Source organism: Arvicanthis niloticus, chromosome 9, assembly GCF_011762505.2.
Source record: "Arvicanthis niloticus isolate mArvNil1 chromosome 9, mArvNil1.pat.X, whole genome shotgun sequence".
NCBI classification, from domain to species: Eukaryota; Metazoa; Chordata; class Mammalia; order Rodentia; family Muridae; genus Arvicanthis; species Arvicanthis niloticus.
This window is the reverse complement of record NC_047666.1, coordinates 52,057,713-52,077,230: the sequence shown is the minus strand read 5'-3', so window position 1 is coordinate 52,077,230 and position 19,518 is coordinate 52,057,713. Positions and strand designations below refer to the sequence as shown.

At 48.6% G+C, this 19,518-nt stretch overlaps 1 protein-coding gene across 12 annotated transcripts in view; it reads left to right on the top strand.

Annotated features, from left to right (window-relative positions):
- The window catches only part of Atp2b2 (ATPase plasma membrane Ca2+ transporting 2), a 305,270-nt gene that overhangs the window by 192,950 nt on the left and 92,802 nt on the right, over positions 1-19,518 (top strand). For 11 of the 12 annotated variants that reach the window (XM_034511427.2, XM_076940283.1, XM_076940278.1 and 8 more), the window contains one exon: positions 7,595-8,113. In XM_034511427.2, the coding sequence (XP_034367318.1) occupies positions 7,915-8,113 (199 nt within the window). In that variant the 5' untranslated portion in view covers positions 7,595-7,914. Of the gene's footprint in view, positions 1-6,819; positions 6,875-7,594; positions 8,114-19,518 lie in introns of all 12 variants that reach the window. The other variant, XM_076940276.1, reaches the window with a different exon arrangement.

Genomic DNA, 19,518 nt, shown 5'->3' with positions numbered 1-19,518 from the left:
GGAAAGATGGATGGATGGATGGATGGATGGATGGATGGATGGATGGATGGTTTGGTGAATGGGTGGGTGGGTGGGTGAGTAGATGTCTGTTTGGGTAGTAAATGAGTATATGGATGGATGAATAAGTAGGTGGGTGGATAGACTGGTAGTTAGGTAGTAGGTGGGTATACAGATGGATAATTAGGTGGATGGGTGAATGTACTAGAAGATGCTTAAGTGGGTGGTGGTTAGATGGTTAGGTGGGTGGTAGATGGATGATTAGGTGGTAGGTGGGTGTATGGATGGGTGGATATTAGATGGGGAGGTGGATACACTGACAGATGGTTAAGTAGGTAGGTGGATAGTTAGGTGGATGAATAATGAGCAGGCAGGTAGGTAATTGAATTGATACATGGATGTGTGTGTGTGAACAACCTGGTTCTCCAGAGATGGATGCTTGTCCCCACCACTACCATTGGCAGTTCATCTGGAGACCAGGAACAGTGGAGGAAGTTGACACTAGGGCAGACACTGGGAAGAAGCCTCAGGTTCCTAACTGCTCACCCTGCTCCTGCTACCTGTGCCCGCAAGCTTCTCGGAGCTCTCTGTGGGATTTTTTTTCCTTTTCTTTTTTTTTCTTTTCTTTTTTAGAGTTTCCTTTTCTGGTTAACAGAATAGCAGTTGTCTAAAAATAGCCGTAACTTTGCTTCTGAGGTATTCATTTTCAGTTCCTCTTTCCCTGTTCTCATTCCTCAGCTGTGAGGATGCAGAGCTAAGGTTGTCAGCACCCACTCTGACAAGCCCTCATGCATGCATACACTGCAGGGCTTGAACATTCAGATGGGGGATAGCACAGCTCTCTCTGGCTCAATCATGTTCCCATACTCTCACGGACCTATTCAGTGCCCTGTGTGATTCCTTTCATTCTTTAGGGTCCCTCATATTAAGCAGACATTTGACACTTTGAGGACCTTGCCATTTTTCACATCCCTGACTTGGGTCTGCCCAGGCCTTGTCCCATATACACTAACACTCACTAAAATGCACACCTGCCCAATCCATGCCTGTCCACTGATACCCATGCTCACCCAAGACCATCAGCCTCTTTCCTTTTCAACACACGTGTACAGAGAAAATTACCTCCTCCCAAGAGAGATGTATAAGAACTCTGTCCCTCTATCTCCACCTATTGGGCTGAGCTTTCTGCTTCTCGGGCCTCCTACCCAGCTCCCCTGAGCCACCAGAATGTGTAGCTAGGAGAGAAAAGAAAATGCCCTTCCCAGGGGAGAGATAATTAGTTCATTTAGACCAGAGCAGAGGAGGCAACACCTATGTGCTGAGATGACTGGGTGATGCCCAAGCAGAGATGAGGGCTCTTACGTGACCAGCAAAGCCCATTTTGGGTTGTTTTAAAGGTGGCACTCAGGGGACAGTCCAATTTAGCCAGTTAGAAGCAGAAGGTGAATGAAATGGCCATTCGTCAAGTAACAAACACTTTCTTATTGCCAAGGGCTCTTACCTCAGTTGATCCTTACAAAATCCTGTGAGCTTAACTAACTGGTCTCCATCTTGGGGGAGGGGTAGGAGGGACTAAGACACAGAGATTAGAGTCCTGCCAGAGATATATAAGAAGCAGAAGCAGACCTGGGTGGCCTGAGACCTCCATACTTGTGTCCCCATATCAGTTCTTGCTGTCAGGGATAATTCAAAGAAAGTGGTGGCTTTAAAAATACATATTCAGGTGGCATTTAAATTCAGCACCTCTTAAAACAGAAGGATTTGGCATCCAGGAGTTATTTTTAGAAGACAGTTCATTTGCAACCGTCCCAGCTACCAGGCATGCTTCGGCTCAGATCAGAAAAGCTGTTGGTTTGAGCTAGGGGTTGCTTTTTTTAAATCTTTCCTTTGAAATATAGATTCCCTCTTTGTTAAATTAGCCCAAATATATAATTTATAGATTTATATATAATATATAAATTAACTCATATATGCATATGTATAAAAGTCTCCTTCCTCTGCCAGTATCTCTCCTGGTTAAGACTTTCTGAAGCACCCTAACCTATTCTTGACTCATTGAGATCTAACAATGCAAACTCATTCAAATGCTAAGATGAAACCAAAATTTATAAATCCAATATTGTCACAGTGTTCTGGTTTCTAAACAGCTTGGAACTTCAGAAACTGAAGGGACCCTGGAGAAGGGTAGTCTACTCTCATCACTTGTCTCATAGAAACTGAGGCCCAGAGAAGAAAAAGGCTTGATTAAGGTCACACCACAGAAGCTGAGTATGGAGGGAGAAGGGATCACTGTGTGACCTGCTCTGTTACTCAACCTACCTTCCTCCTGCAGGCCATTCCAACCACACATTACTCATCTATCCATGCATGCATCTGCTTTTCTTTCCTTCTTCTTTCCATCCTTCCAATCTATCCATTCATCTACCTAGCCATTCATCCATTCATCTACCAGATAGATAGATAGATAGATAGATAGATAGATAGATAGATAGATAGAGATAGATAGATAGATAGATATCTGTACTTCTATACAAGTGCTGCAAATATGGCCACTGAGGGGGCTGATAGGGTTAGCACATACTTTTGAGTCAGTGGCTCCTTCTGTCTGCCTGATTTCACTGGAGTTCTACTAAGTGATTTTGTGGCTATGAACCCCGTGATTTTGAATTGATCATCTCTCCCAGGCAAAGCAAGTTCCAGAGTAAGCTGTGCAATTTAAAAATAAAAACCAAGGTACCCAGCATGGAGGTGTAATCTTGTGCAAGTGGCCATGAGTTGTGGAGATGGGGGATGAGCAGTATCAGATGGGGAAGATAAGAGTCACCTGGGAGTGACCTAAAATCCAAGTTGTAGCTGATTTGGTTGCCCCAGACTTTTATCCCTCTGTACTTCCTCACAAGCCCCTCCCTCCAGTTGTGTATTTCTAGTTCTTTCTGGCACAGCTTCCTATTTACATGTAAGAAGGGGTATCACCTGTTCAATGTGTCTGCAGCACCCAGGACTCTCCATAGCAGCAAGCACATGAAGTCATGGAAGTCATGGTTTTCACTGTCACACTGATTGTCATTTCTTAGGTGGAGGGGACCAGGTCTTGATTATTCATTGCCTGGCACAAAATGGGTTCCCATGATACTGTCATTGAAAAGGTGGCTGGGTGTGTAGGGAGGTAGATGCACAGGCAGTAGACTGACAGATGAGTAGAAGGAAGATGGGAGAAAGGAAATGAGAGAGGGATGGAGAGAGAAAGGAGGGAGGGAGGGAGAAAGAAAGGAAGGAAGGAAGGTGTGTCATGGACAGGTAGATGGATGATGAATGGATGGATGGATGGACAGATGGATGGACGGACGGACAAATGAACAGATAGATAAATAAGTGTTAGGATGATGGATAGATGGATGCATGAGTGTGTAGAAGGATGGATAGATAAGTGGAAGGAAGCAAAGAAAGGGAAATGATGTGTAGGGGGATGGACAGATGCATAGATCGATGGGTAGGTACATAGAGGAAAGAAAATAAGATAGGTGGTGAGTAATCAGATGGATACGGTTCAAAGTCAGTTTATCTTAACCCATAGTCCTTAATATCAACAGAAGCCCATTAACTCAGGCCTGTTATTATGATCACAGAGATAATTGCTGCTAACACTTCTCCTGGCTTGTGCTGTCACAGAAGTAATTATCAGTGCCTGTAAGCCATGCCACAGGTATCAAGGGATGGAGCGAAAACAGCACCTTAGGTTTAAAAGCCTCTTGTGGTTTGTAAGCCACTTTGCTTTCCATATGGTGTTTGGTTTAGGCCTCATGAGAAGTCCTTGAGAGAGCATCACAAAACAAGGCCCTGTAGCTTCCAGAATAGTCTCTGTATGCCCCAGTTCAAATTCCAGGTCCATTGCCACCAACCCACATGAGCCTGAAGCCACCTTCCTCAGCCTCAGTTCCACATATGTTCTGTGAAGATATCCAGGTCTTAAGTAGTTGTATTAATTAATAATCACTTCCCTGTGCTTCCTGTGCACTGTACTCTGTCTTCGGTATGTCACATGCAATAACTAACCAAGGCAGAGGAGCACCTGTGAGAGAGATACTCTTATGTCTCTTCCTCATTTGTAAGATGAAGAAACCAATGTCTGTTTGCTTTCCATTCGGCTGAGAGGTGAAAAAAGCCACAGTCAGAGCCAACACACTGAAGCTTCCAGAGCCACTACTCCTTAGACTTCGTGTTCTCTCTGAGATGTCCCTGTAACATACTAAGGTGCACAGCACCTAGTGAATTCTCAATAAATGTCTTTCCATGTGCCAGTGGTGTGGTAGCACATGCAGATCACAGAAGAGCGCAGGCCATGGTGCTTTCTGCCACTAAGCATTAGGCAGGCCAGAGGTCAAAAAGATGCCTCTGTCTCTGGCCCTCTCTGCCTCTCTGCCTCTCTGCCTCTCTGCCTCTCTGCCTCTCTGCCTCTCTGCCTCTCTGCCTCTCTGCCTCTCTGCCTCTCTCTCTGCCTCTCTGCCTCTCTGCCTCTCTGCCTCTCTGTCTCTCTGCCTCTCTGCCTCTCTCTGCCTCTCTCTGCCTCTCTCTGCCTCTCTCTGCCTCTCTCTGCCTCTCTCTGCCTCTCTCTGCCTCTCTCTGCCTCTCTGCCTTTCTGCCTCTCTGCCTTTCTGCCTCTCTGCCATTTTCTAGCCACACTGTTTCCTGGGGCTGAGGACCAAGGCTTCCCAGGTTATGAATAAAAAGTCACCTCTTACCCTTAAGAAATCAAAGCCTGCACTAGAAGGTTTCTAGTGAGTCCCTCCCTCCAGCAATAGGTACACCTACACTGAGCTCAGACCCACCTACGTCTCCAGACATCAATCAGGGTCCAAAATGCTCCACCTCATTTGACCTTCATCTTGTTCACAAGTCACTCTGCATTACTGGATCATCATCTTCTCAAGGCATTTGGCTGTTTTCTCTCCTATTTTCTTGGACTTCCACAAGACACAATCTACAGTAGAAAGTGTGCTGATCAACACAGAAGCCCTATGTCTCCTCTGTGTGGGACCCAGGCCTCCTCCAACCTTGTGCTCTGAGAGAGCCCCCCACACCTCTTACAGGTGGCACGTGCTGGGGACAGGATCCTTCTGAGGACCTACAGTCCTTTGTAGTCATGGAAAAAAATAGTAAGTCTGAGTCTCAGGAGCCAGCACTTTCTAAAGAGACTCTACTCCTAGAACAGGCTCCAGCCAGGCCCTTCGTATAGGGTGGTGAGCCACCATCTAAAGTTTGAAATTTCTCTAACATCTCCCCTGCTGTGTGAACTTGAATCAATTTCTTTAGTCCCATGGGGCTCATTCTTTTTGACAGTAAAATGGGCTTAATTATAATATCCAACTGAAGGGGTTATAAAGACCTAATGGAAAGCTGGGCATGGTGGGGCATGTCTGTTCTGCCAGCATCTGGGGAATGAAAGCTGGAGGACCAGAAATTCAAGGTCATTGGAGGACAGCCTACAAGAGATAGTGTCTTAATATATGTATACCTCAATGAGACATTGCTTACATTTTATTCCATTCACTTGTCCATAGTTATTTACCGAATGAATAGTGAGGTACCATGTTAGCCGGAGTAACACATGAAACACACTGCCTGCATCCTTGAAACTTAGCTCCTAGCAGATGTTACTGTATGAAGTGTGTGCATGCATGCACTGTGTGCACGCATGCATGCATGTCTATGTTACTGGGGATGGATCCCAGCATGTGAGGTAAACACTGTGCTGCGTACCTGCATGCATAGCAGTCACATGTAATACTAGATATACAGAGACCTCTTAGCATGTCATCTGATATATGGAGGAGAAAGGCCTTGTATGGTGGTGCCAACATGGAACTCCAGCACTTGGAAGGTAAAAGCAGGAGAATCCAGAGCTCAAAGTCAAGGTCACCTTTGGCTACATAGCAAGTCTGAGGCTATTCTGTCTCCAAAAAAAAAATAAAATGAGGGAGAGGGATTGTTGTTTGTATTCATGGGCAGAGTTGGCCTCCACCTCACCTGGTCCTAAGATGAATGAGACCTCATGAGCTCAGGATGGTTGGTGCCACTACAGGGCCACCTCTGCATTGAGGGACACACCAGGCACACATTGTTTCTGGTGCCTAGATCTCCTCTTTGGGCATCATGTCTATACTATACTCTGTTCCAAGGGATACCTATTGGTCCCAATGTGTATAAGCCATAGTGCACTTCCAACCCCTGTAAGCCAAAGTGTCTCCTAAAGGATGGCATAGGATGCCTCAGCCAGGACACAAGACATACACCCCACTAACTATGCCAGTGTTTGCCTGCACAGTCCATCCTGCCCAGAACATCTGAGAGAACTTCCCCCAAGGAAGGAGAGAGGACATCATCCCCACTGAACTCCTCTACCCTATTGCTCTCTGTGACCCTTGACAAACTCTCTTCCCTCTCTGGAGTTCCTCCCTGAGAAAACAAAACACACAAACCTGACACCAGTGACCCTAAAATGTGGGGAAGAGGCCTGTGAAGAGAAAGGTTGGACAAGTGGAGGGTGGACTGATACTGGCACCTTTCTTCTTCCTTTTATCCCTGCTCCTCACTGCCCACTCAGGATAACTAGCTGGCTATGACTGTTGGGAGGGGCTGATTCCTGTGCCAGGCTTAACTGAGCTCAGCTGGGGCCCTTTGTCACCCAACGCTTGCAGGGGCCTCGGCTGCTGGTGTTAGGTATCCTGGCAGATTGGATTCTCTTCCTGGCAGCCCACAGCCACTGTACTCCTGCATGGGTGGCCTGTACAACAGTGAGAGTGACTCCCTCCTCCTTGCTTCCAGAGGGACCTGTGGGCTGCTGTCTGCTGTCCATGGTGCTGACCGGTGGGGGCTCCAGGTGAGGGCTTCATGGATCCCAGCTCTTGCAGGGAACAAACGCTCTGGACTCAAGGACAGCCTCATGAATACATGTGGTGGCTCCTCTGACACAAGTCTGAGTTCCTGGAGGACTGTGGTGGGGGCTGTGGGTACAGATGGGGCCTGTGAGAGGGAGTGTTGTAGGGGAGGTGTCAGGGGACCTATGGGGAGAGGAGTTGTGTCCCAGACTGTGTGGACAAGCAGCATGTGTAAATACATAGGACTAGTCAGTCAGAAAAAGAGAAACAGGGTCTGCTGTGTGTCTATGAGGGAACATTCAGTTACAGGCCTAGAGATGGGACAGTGTGTGACAGCATGCATGAAAGGTGTCTCCATCGGGGTGTCATGAAATACATCCTTATGCTGGTATGTCTGTGACCATGGAATAGGCATAAAGAGGCAGTTAGTGTGTTGCATAGCTGGGCTGTGTTTGACAAGTGGGCATTTGCACCCCATGGTATGTGTGGGAATTCAGTGTATCATGTGGACATACCCTAGGACTTAAATAGTATGGAAGCCAATGGACTAGCAGTATGTTAGTGTGTTGAGGGAGTGAGAGCCAGATGTGTGTGTGTGTGTGAGAGAGAGAGAGAGAGAGAGAGAGAGAGAGAGAGAGAGAGATCAACACCTATTCCTTGACTCTCCTAGGCATCTGTCTCTGAATGTCTCACCTTCATCACTCACTCTGATTATCTCACAGGAGCTGTCCCGACCATGTAGATGCCAGCCCCAGGGATCAGCATGGACCCCACTGAATGGAGACTCCTGGGTCAGCATTCCTGAGCCTCTTCGGCCCCTGGACCTCACCCCACTCCTGGGGACACTCCTCCGAGCTCTCCAGTGCTGTCGCCAGCCCACCTCAGCCATCACCTCCTCCTGGGACTCAAAGTTGGCTGCCTCAAGCTACTGCCCTCTGGTGAGGGTGTACTGAGGACAGCCACACACACACAGCCATCACCCAGAGGCCCCTTTTTCCGCTGCTGACCCTCAGGCCCAGCCTGAGCAGAAACTTCAGCAAACATGGGTGATATGACCAACAGCGACTTTTACTCCAAAAACCAAAGAAATGAGTCGAGCCATGGGGGCGAGTTTGGGTGCACCATGGAGGAGCTGCGCTCCCTGATGGAGCTGCGGGGCACCGAGGCTGTGGTGAAGATCAAGGAGACATATGGGGACACTGAAGCCATCTGCCGGCGCCTCAAAACCTCACCTGTTGAAGGTAGGTGTGGGAGGCTTACACTCGGGTTGCTGTGGAGATGGCTCCCGGGTCTGTGTCTATGATGTCTAACAGTGGGGATGTCTCCAAGGTAGACTGAAACACTAATGTCTTCAGGTTCTAGCTATGTTCTAGCAAGGGGTTGACTCTCATCACATGTCTGACTCGTGCCACTTGTGGAGAAAATGGCAGTTGGGCAATGGCTGCATTCTGGAAAGAAGGTGACAACTCAGCCTGAAGGGGTGGTCACTGCCACCTCTGAGAACCAAGAGGCATCTGGCTTTGAGGTGGGGCAGTCGAGTGAGTGGAGGGGACTCAAAAAGGAGTCATGTCCTGCTCACATGTGTCCAGACACAGCATGGGTTCTACTCTGTGGTGCTAGCTCAGAGTCCAACCTCCAGCCCACAACTCTCCACCACGCCCATGCCTCTGTGTGCCCTCCTCATGGCTGGCTTGGGCACAGACCCGCAGCAGCACTGCAGACAGGCAGCCAGTTGTAGTTATCACAGCATGCCCCACCTCCAGGTTGCAGGGGCAGTTGTGTGTCACAAATCCAGGCTCTGGATAAAGAGCACAGGGACAGGGGAATGGGCTGGGGAGCCAGCTATAGGCTATGGCAGACAAGATGGTGGATGTCCTAGTAGGTTCTTTCCTGGAGAGGGGGAGTGGGGCTGTTTTACAACTTCACAAAGTGAACAGGCCTGGAGGGCTTCCAATGAGAAGCACTCAGCTGCTGCTGCTGCTGATGATGGTGGTGATGATGGTGATGGTGGTGGTGGTGGTGGTGATGATGATGGTGGTGGTGGTGGTGGTGGTGGTGGTGAGAATGGTGATGATGATGGTGGTGGTAGTGTCTTTCCAGTAGCAACCAGAGATGGGGTATTTCCAAGAGGCAGAGTAGAGAGAACCCAGCCCTGCTAAGGCTCCATTCCTACTAGTTACCCACTGTGGCCATGTGGGAAGCTTTCCCTACACAAAGCCAGAGGCACAGGCAGGTGGCTTTACTCTGACTCCTCCAGGCCTGTGACCTAGAGCAATGGCTGCCCTGAGCCCTGGCCTCTTCATTTAGAATATGAAGCCAGTGTTCCCTGTGCAAGAGCCTTATGTAGAGTTGGATATGCAGTAGGCACTCAGTAAGCAGCAAGTGCGCTCTTTCTAAGTGGATAACAGTTACTCGCTCAAGCAAAGATTCCAGTCTGGGATATGGGTGGCATCAGGGTTTGGAGAAGGCTGTCCCCAAGTCCTTGTGTTCATAACTGGGCACTATTAGATACCATCCCTGGGCCGTTGGTACTGAGGCTGCTTTGTGGGGCTCATGGGTACCTTGGGGCCCAGCCAGGTAGGTTGATGGTTGCATATTAGTACCCTGCCATTTCTGAGTGTCTACTAGGTGTCTGTACTCTTTCCTCTTGGGTCTGCCACTTTTTATTCTGCCTGCCCTCACTGATACCTTGCCCACTGGCTGAGCCAGAAGTCTGGAAGCATGATTAGATAGGGAGAGAGGCATAGAGGAAATATCTATTCTGACTCTAGGCTTGAAGAGAGCCACATGGGGTCCTAAGAAAGGTGGGGACTCTGCCTGGGGATCCAGCATCTCACCCCCAGTCAATTTCTGGCATAAGGGACTATGTTCACCTGCCATACAGCTTCTAACTGGCCTGCCAGGAGGCACAAATGCCTGAGTGTCCTTTGCCTTTGAATAGGAGACCAGAATGTTGCTTTAAGTGTCACTGGGCCCTGGTTCTAGGGGGGGCTGTGATCATCTCCCCAGGCAAAGAGCAAACAGACAGAGCTTGCTGCATTGGGGTCTTTAACAAGTGTGCCCCAGATTAACAAGCCCACTTCTGCTAGCTAAGCTCTCTAGACTCCAGAGTGTGGGGCCATGCATGACCAAAGCCTACCACTAAACAGAACCATCTCCAAATGCTCACCGTCTCAGTACTTCCGGAATAGGGCAGGGGAGCAAGTGTGACCTGAGGATAAGAACTCAGTCTTCTTTCTGTGTGCACGCAGCACCCAGCCTGGTGCCTGCCACCAAAGAAGGCTGAAGAGCTGTCCAATAGCACCCTGAGATGTGTCCACTGAGTTCCCCAGCCCACAGAGAGCCCTGGCAACAGCCGAGCATCCATTCAGTACATAGTTGAGAGTGAGTACAGGAATAGCTGACGCGCCCAAGGAGTAGTGAGGCAGGTGGACGGGGAGGATCTGGAAAGCTTCCTGGTGGAGGAGATGTTTGGACTTGGCTATGAAGGAAAGAGGCAGGAATGTGTGTATTGTGACACAGAATACTGCTTCTTGCAAAAGTCCAGATACAGGACATGGTAAGAAGTTAGGCACTAGGTGTAAATGAGAGACTGGTTTTTTTTTTTTTCTCTGTCTGTTGCTCAGCCAGCCATGTGCTTTTGGGTTTTTGGCCTCTCTAGGCTTTGGTTTGCTTCTCCATACCCAAGGATTCTAAGAAGAAAGCACTCTGAGGAGGAAATGCCACCATTGGATTAACCAATCCTAGGGTATTGGTTTCTAGAAAGTTCCTTCAGGGTATTTGGAGAGATGGAAATAAGGGAAGGGGCAAATGGGGCAGACTGCTACAGATCTCCAGATGTGGAGGACCTGGGTTCAAATCCCAGCTCTGCCACTCTCCAGCTGTGGGACTCTAAGCATGTTACTCAACCTCTCTGTGCCTGTTTCCTTATCTCCATGGAGCTAATAATAGCAGTGACCTTCTAGGCTTATGGTGACGATAGTGTAAAACAGTCCGGGGACAGAACATCACCACTTTGCCATGGATACAGTTGGTTGTGAACACTGAATGACACAAACCAAATACCTGTTGTCTGGATACCCAGCAGGGATGGTGCCCATCAGGGATGGCGTTTGTTGTTCTTGCCATTATGGTAGAAGCAATCACATTCTCCCAACAAGGTGATCTACGAGTGTTTGGAACCATAGCTGGTGTTCTGGGGCACCCCCATACATGTGTTCCTTAAAGCAATTAGACCACTCTGCAGATGTGTGGAGGCCACTACTAGCTACCACTCAGATAGGTACAATATCAGACCCAGGGGCATCCCCTGATAGACCAGGCATGAGCATGGCTGGGCTCCCATAATTCTTTTCTCCCTGCTGTCTCAGGTTTGGTATCTGGACTGGGTTTGACTTTATGATTTAAAGATGTGTCTAGCCCCTAGCCCCAGCCTCTAATTCAGAAGCCACAAGGTCTGGGTTGTGCCTGTTCCACATGGAGGCTCCACACTGGCTGTTCTGATACCCCCTGCCATTCACATGCTGAAGAGATCAGAATTGGTATGGGAAACTGCTCCAGGCCTATATAGAGCAGTCACCTCCTTATCCAGCTAAATTTGGACAATACGCTCTCTGAGTGATCGATGGGATCTGAGGCTTCCAGCAGTGTGACTCTGCCTGCAGCCCTGCTTCCTGCACCAAAGGATGTGGGCTCAGCTCCTGTGGCCAGCAGTACTGGGTTGTCTACACAGAGGCCTGACTTTAGAGACACACCCTCTGCCCCTCTGCACTCGGCTCCTTTCTGTGTTCACTGCTGGGCAATGTTCTTCCCTGCTCACCTGCTGATCCTTCCCCCTCCACACTCTTCCAAACCAGGATGGTAGAGTTTCAATCCTCATGACTTCAAGGAACTCTTGGAGAGTTCAGTAAAACTTCCGGGACCTCTTCCCTGTCTGTGGATATGGAAAACAGCAGCACCTGGTGGCCATTGAATTCCGTAAGTCATCGAGGCAATGCTGCAGTAATGCAGGTCACCTTAGCTATCACCACGCTGAGTGCTTTTAAAAGTAGTACACATGGCCCTGGCTATGTGAAGGACTTAGGGAAGCAGATAAGTGGCCCCCAGTGAAGATTGTACGTGTTCTTTGAGGAGGCACAAAGTGGGGGAACCAGTGTTAGGGGTCCAGGCCTAGAGCAGAAACTTGCAATGTTTCCTGGAGGGTGTCCCCTTATCTGGCACAATACTCAAGACCTTAATCAGTAGCCACAGAAGCAGGGGTGACAGAGAGGCAAGCATGCTCTGGTGCCCCTCCATGCAAGAGATGGGTGTAGGGCCTAGGGAAAGGACATGGTACACTTTGTGTCCCCCATGAGACGGGTAGCTTTGGTTTCCCCATGCCTAACATGGCCCTGAGCCACATGTACCTCTGTGGCCTCACCCTTCCCTCCCTTGGCCCCACAGGAAGGGTGCCTGGGACAAGTCCCTGTCAGGTGTTTATCACTGAGTGTCTCATAGTGGGGAGGACAAGGGAGACAACGGGGCCAGTACAGCACTGGGAACTTGACACCACGCGGTATTATAAAGGGGAGTGTGTGGTAATTTTAGATGACTCCCAAGCCAGCCTACACCATGGGGCAAGGGGCAAGGAGTGGGGAACAGGCTATGGGAGCTGGGGAAGACCTTGTGTGATAGGAAATTGCTCTAGTGGTTTAGAACCAGAACCATGCATGGATCAGCCACAGCATGGAGAAGCAGAAAGGGTGGAATAATGAGTGGTGTCCTCTCTTTCTATCCTGCACCCTATGTCTCCTGTGGGACACTGGGTTCCTAGGGGGTCAGCTGGGAAACTAAGGCCCCCTGGAGATATAGCAGTGTCCCAGGCATAGTGAGACAGGGGCTTCTGGGATGTGGATTCCCTGTGGGGACACTTCCACAGACTGGAGACAGGCCACAAGGCCTCCCTGTTCTCTGGAGATCTTTCTAGGAGGGTTACTGCTCCTTTGTAGAGTCCTTAGCTGTATGGGATGGAGGCCAGAAGAGAAGGACTCACGCGGGTATTCCTAAGACTGAGAAATGTAGCCACCTTCTCACATAAATGTGGGACAAGAAGAAAAGACTAGAGGAAGAGCGTCCCCACCTCAGCCCTCCTGCTAGGGGGATTGAGAGCATAGTGGATTTGGTTTTCTTCTGTGAAATGCTGTTTGGGTCTCCTTCCCTCTGTCTCTGGGAGACAGTGGCTCAAAGCATCTTTAGAAATTTTTTTTTAAAAACCATCTTTTGGGGCTAGGAATGTGGCTCAGTTGACAGTATTCACCTGACATGCACAAGGCCTGAGTTCTGTTCCCAGCACCACATAAACCAGGTCAGTAGGTGGAACCAGGAGAATCAGAAGTTCAGTCATCCTTAGCTAATAGGGAGTTCAAGGCCAGCCTGGGCTACATGAGACAATATCTCAATAATAAAAAAAAAAGAAATCAAATCTCCTTGTAGGGTTTACTAAGTTGCTATTGACTGGTAATTGTCTCATGTAGGTTTCCACCACAGATGGGATTTCATGTCTACACACAGGCATGGCTAGCTCCAGTGCCGTCTGGATAACTGTCCGTCCCTCCTGCTCTGCTTAACTTCTGCTGCTCTTGCCTTGGCTTATTTCACAGGCAGGTACTGGGGGCCCTGGTAGACTCAGGCTGAGCCCCCCCCCCCCATATCAGTCTCCCCATAAGCAAAAGGCATCCGTTTCCTCATAACTCACCCCTTTAAATTCCCAGAAGAGATTCTCATTGGGCCACCTGTAGTCACGTGACCATTCTCAAACCAATCAGATCTCTCTCTCCAAAACTAACTGTGGTTAAAGAGGGGACTAGCGATAACCATCGGGGCTTCTGGGCCCAGTGAGCACATGACCACAGGAAGGAAAAGCACTTTGCTCCTGAAGAGTGCTCAGCCTGCATAGGAGGTGCGAGCATGTGTGAGCCTGTGACAAGCATTGTGTTACAGCAGTGAGGAGATTGGCTGGGGTCACGACCAAGTCTTGGTTCTTCTTCCTGTCCAGATGTGGGTCATTGGATCAGTAATTTGCCACTCTGGGCCTCAGTTTCCTCGTCTGTAACATGGTATGAGACCTTGTGGCTTTCGTGGCATTGCTGCGAGAAGTGAAGATATCGCATAATGTGATTTAAACCCGACCCGTGGTGGCCGTGACCTCAGCATCAGCTATTGTCATTCTTCTCTGGTGATCTCCATGTGACTTTGGGAGACATGTTGGGCTTAATTTGTGATGAGAGACCATCACCCAATTCTGGGAGATGAGCGAGCAAATTGGAGTAACTTTTTGGGGTTTTTTTGTTTTTTGTTTTTTTTTTAAGCCTGCTATATGCTCTGGAGTGCATACACACCCTCCCTGACACCCACACACACACACCGTGGAGAAAAAAGCAGGCTGATTCGGAGGCCTGAGTCAGTGGAGCAGCTCTTGAGTGCGGCGCCCACACAGCCAATGAATCATCAATAGAATAAAGCCAGGAGCCCATCAGTGCATGCTGAGGAGTGTCCCGGGTACATGGTTCTGCAGGCCAGCCAGGGGCTACAAAGGAGAGCAGAAAGCAGTTCAAAAAAGGGCCACCCTGCAGCTGACCAGAAAGCTCCTGGGTGAACTCAGCAGGAGGAGGAGGAGGCTGTGATGACTATCCAGCAATGTTCTGCCCAGCCAGGGCCACCATCACTCACTGTGGGCTACCATGACTCATTGTGGGCCACTGTCACTCACTGTGGAGCCGCTGTCACTCACTGAGGGCCACTGTTACTCACTGTGGGCCGCCATCACACACTGTGGGCTGTCGAGCATCCAGGTCAAATGTTTTCAGCGCAGGCTCTTGGTAGCCTCAACAGAAAATGGAAGTGTGGAGAGGAAAAGTTTCCTGATTCTCAGAACAAATCCATCCCTGATTTATAGAGCAGATATGCACTAAACAGTAAGCACCTACTGTGTGCTCAAAAAATTTTTTTAAAAAAGAGGAAGAATGAGAACATTGGCTTTGAGTCTGAAGTCATGGAGACCCTTGAGCCAGTCTCTCCCTCTTTGAGCCTTGTTGTATGTTACTCATCTACTTTGTGCAGGTTTGGACCGCACCTTCTCTTCTGTAAAGAGATGACATAGCTTCCTAACACTCCCTAGGGAACAACATTTGTGTCACATGACTGCCCCTGGGATGCTGAGGACCAGGCAGCCTTCACAGACATCCACTTCTGGCCAAGGTCAGGGTAAGCAGGCTAGAAACAAGTGTAAGAGTTTGTAAGCAATCTGGAAGCCACGAGCAGCCAGAGCTTCAGTCCAGCCAGTGAAGGATGCAAGAGAGACAGAATCTTCTCCAGACATCCACTCACCTAAATTCCTAAGGATCCCAAAGGGAGTCACAAGTGGGGCATAAGCGATGCTTGCCCCATTACTCTCTGGTCTAGAAGCAGTTCTATTTACAGCAGAGAACTGACCCCAGCTGGGACACCATGAACTACTTAAGCATGCTTACCCACAGTGTGTCACCCTTCATGGCTTTGTGCCCCATTGTCTTCCCATCATCCTTGGGAACCGGAAACTGTTTTCATCCCAGTTGCTACAGGAGGAAACTGAGGCTCAGAGCCTCTCCATTAACATGTATCTCCCGAGCTACCCTGTGGTGAATGTAACAGGCAGGAATGACTACAGTTAGAGGGAGTGTGCTGGAGGTCAGAGAGGCACTGATCCTGCCTAGGGAGGCTCAAAGTTGGGAGAGGCTTCCTCTGAGATAGGCTCAAAGGACAGGGGGCCATTGAATGTCAGCCATAGGACAAAAGTATGATTTCAGTGGCAAACAGCAAGAATGTAGACCCTGGGGTAAGGACCAGGTATTTGAGACATGAACAGGTCAGCTTTCCAAGAGCAGGGGTCTCCAGCCACAGGTTGTAGGTGGTTTTGTATAGTCTGGGTTTAACTGATGTGATTGTGAATCTAAATTGTCAAGTTGATAAAGTCCAGAAGCACCAAGGAGATAGACTTCTGGGCTAACTGATGTGGGAAAACCTGCCCATTATGGGTGGCACCATTCCCTGTGCTGGGATCCTGGACTATATATAAGTATAAGAAGGAGAAAGTAAGCTGAACACAGGCTTTCATTGTGCTCATGAAATTTCACAAGAAATTTCATTTCATTTCTGCTTCTTAACTGTGAATTAATGTGATCAGTTTTTCATACTGTGGCTCCCTTCCCCTCCCCCACAATGACCTGCATCCTCCTCAAATTATAAGCCAAAGCAAAGCCTTCCCCTTAAATTGCTTTTGTCAGGATATTTTATCACAGCAAAGAAAAAGCAACTAATGAAGTGGGTTTGTATGTGCTGTATAGTCAAATCATCACCTGGGGTGAGACTATTTACCCCTGTCTATGTGATTAGGAAGAGGAGCTCAAGCTCCTTGAGGGTAGAGTCCTGGACAAACCTGTCCTTGGGGCTGGGTGAGACAAAGAAGTGAGAACTCAGGGAACTGGTTCTCATAGCAGTTCCCTGTTGCTCCAGGGTTCCACCCAGACCACAAGAGTTTACCAAGTGGCTGGGACTCTGGGCTTCTGTCTCCACTGTAAGCCCAAGGCCCCACCCACATCCTTATCTATCTCTTGTGGTGATATCTGTTGAGTGACATCTTATAACATGTATCTCCAATAGTTCTGCAGGTTAAAGGTCAGGGCCAGAGAACCATGTTTGTGAGCTCCAGTGTTCCAGGAAAGATGGCAGAAGGGATGAGAGACAGAAAAAGAAACAGAGAGATGAGGAAAGTGACTCAGCCTGTCCCTTCCTTAAAACTCTCTCCTACACTGACTGCCCAAACCCATGGTTACTGTCTCACTGCAGCTGACAACAACCATTGCAGTGCCATTGATCTAGCCATGAGGGCAGAGCTCATGTGACCTTGTCATACTCAAAGGTCACTGCCATGTAGATGGTGGTTCTCCAACACAGGACACATTGAGAATTCAAATCAGAGCTCTACCCTGGCCAACTGGGCTTCATAGTAAGCCAGTATATGGGTGCCCCAAGGTAAGAGTTTCTTGGTTTCTGGAAGTCCAAAGGCCTGAGCCCCAATTTTCAATTCCTTCTCCTTTCTGGGTCTCAGTTTCCCCATCTGTCAAATGGGCTAAGGGAAGAGAAATATTGCTTAGTGTTTGGACCAGCTTGAACATTAGTGGGGCTTCAGATAGCTCTAAAACCAGCCTGGGTCCCATGGGGCCAGATATGGCTCAGGCCAGCCGAAACTGCTTCTCTTTACAGGCGCCTGTCACCTGAGAAGCCTAGGCAAGACAAATGAGTTACCCACACAGGTCTCTCATCTCTCAGTGGTTACCTTACTCCACTGAGTGCAGTTCTGGCCCATGCCATGGTTTCAGACTGTTATTTATAGCCCATGGAAATGAGCACCCAAGGCCTGTGTCTCCCTGGTTCCCAGATGACAGCATTGGCTTCTGTCTCAAGGAGAGCTCCCACAAACAAATCTCTGCAGTCTGTCTACCCAGGTAGCCTTGCAAGGTTGATGGGTAGAAGATCTGTCCCTTCTGTGAGACAACTTTGGACAAATACTATAGGGTTAAGAGGTAAAAGCTGGCATTTCTGACTGGAGGACCCAGGAAGCCTTTGTGGAAGAGGCAGCATCTGAACAAAATTGAATGTAAGCAGTCATCGTAGGGGAAGGTGCATGGATAGAGTCACAGAGATGAGGAAGAAAGGAATATGGAGCGGGCTTGGCCAGGGCTTGGGGTCAGGAATTGGAAAGGGAAGTTATAGTCATTCAGAGTGAGCAAGCGAGCAAGGGAGGTGTTTCGTGTAACCTTCTGAGAGCCTGGGGAATCTCTGCCTTATGGAATCCTCACAATAATCTATATAGTTAAGCACAAGCATCCTATTCTTATAAACTGGGGACCAGGGCACAAGGAAGTTATTCACCTTCCTGTGGGTCACACAGATAATGTACAGAGAGGAATCAAGATTCAAGATAGGCTGCAAACTACAGAGCCCAGGCTGAAAAACAGTCAGAAGAGGGGCAAGATGACTCAGGAGGCAAAGGTGCTTGCTGCCAAGCCTGATTGCCTGAGTTCAATCCCCAGGACCCAAATGGTAGGAGAGAGAACTGACTTCCACAAGGTCCTCTGATCTCTCCATACACATGTATTCACACACAGTGTATATGTGCATACAGACACACAAAAAATAACATGCACTTTAAACATTTTAATCAGAATACAGAGAGATATTGATGTTGAAACAAAATCTTAGACTGAAAAGAGACAGAAGAGTTGCAGAGCTCGCTGGGCATCTGGAAGAAATCCAAATGATGCCAAGGCATCCTCTGGGGTCTCAGTTCTTCCCTGTGTGACATTAAGAGCAGGGGATGACAGGTAATCCTTAAATGCCAGCATGAGGGCAACAGTGAAGTCCCTTTCTGCTTCTCTGTGTAGCATAAACATTCTGGAACATTCTAGAAAACAATTGTTACAGAGAAGATAAAGGAAGATCGGCCTGGCAAAATAGCATTTTAAACGAGGAGAGAGGCCAGGGGTTGGGGAGATAGCTCAGTTAGTAAAGTGCTTGACACACAAACAGGAGGACCTGAATTTGGATCCCTGGCACATACACACAAAACTGAGTATGAACAAGACAGTTGTTACCGCAGCACCAGAGAAGTTGAGACAGGATTCCCTGGGGTTTGCTGGCCAGTCCGGCTGAATCAGTGAAAGGCTGGCCTCAAATATAAGGTGGAGAGGAAGACACACATCAACCTCTGACTTTCACACACACACACAAACACACACACACACACACACACACATGCTTATGGACACACAGAGAGACAGAGACAGAGAGATAGAGAGACAGACAGAGAGGGGGGAAGGTGGGGCTTGCCTTGTACATTCTAGAAAAAGGCAAAGACTCCATGCAAATAGAGGCAGAAGGAAAGCACTGAAAGAATTGTCTAGAAAGTGCCTATACTGGATAGCTGGAATGCTCTTTCTTCTCTTGGCCACGTCATTCCAAGAGCACTGTTAGTTATGGTTGCAGGTCATGAGCCACAGAAGGGACCTAGTTGCATAAAATGACAGGGAAGAGTAGCTGTGTGGTCCCAGAAATAAAAACAAACCCGGAACCCCAGCCAACTGAGATGTATGTTGTTCCACGGCAGGTCTGACAGAGCAAGTATCTTTTGGAGAGCTCTGGGGTGGACGGAGAGACAATAAACTCCACCCATCACTGAGGCTCCCAAACAGAGCTGTTGTGGAAAGTATGTAGCACCCAGCTCTCCTCAGCAGTGTGGGTCACTTCCCATGGTGTAAATACTGTCATCACAGGACAGTCATGAGCAGCTTTGTGCCCTGCCACACAGAGACCCCCCCCCCCAGGAGAGAGACCTAGGGAGGCTCAAAGGAGTAGTAAGTGATGACTTGGAGGTTTCAATGTCTTTTTTTGTTAATTAATTCATTTATTTATTTACACTGGGATTGCAGTTACCCCTCCCTCTTCTCCTCTCAATTCCTCCCTCTTGCATCCCCTCTCCCATCTCTCTCCCTCTCTCAGAGAAGGAATGGCCTCCCATGGATATCAATCTGCCTTGGCATACCAAATTGCAGTGGGAGTAGGAACATCTTCT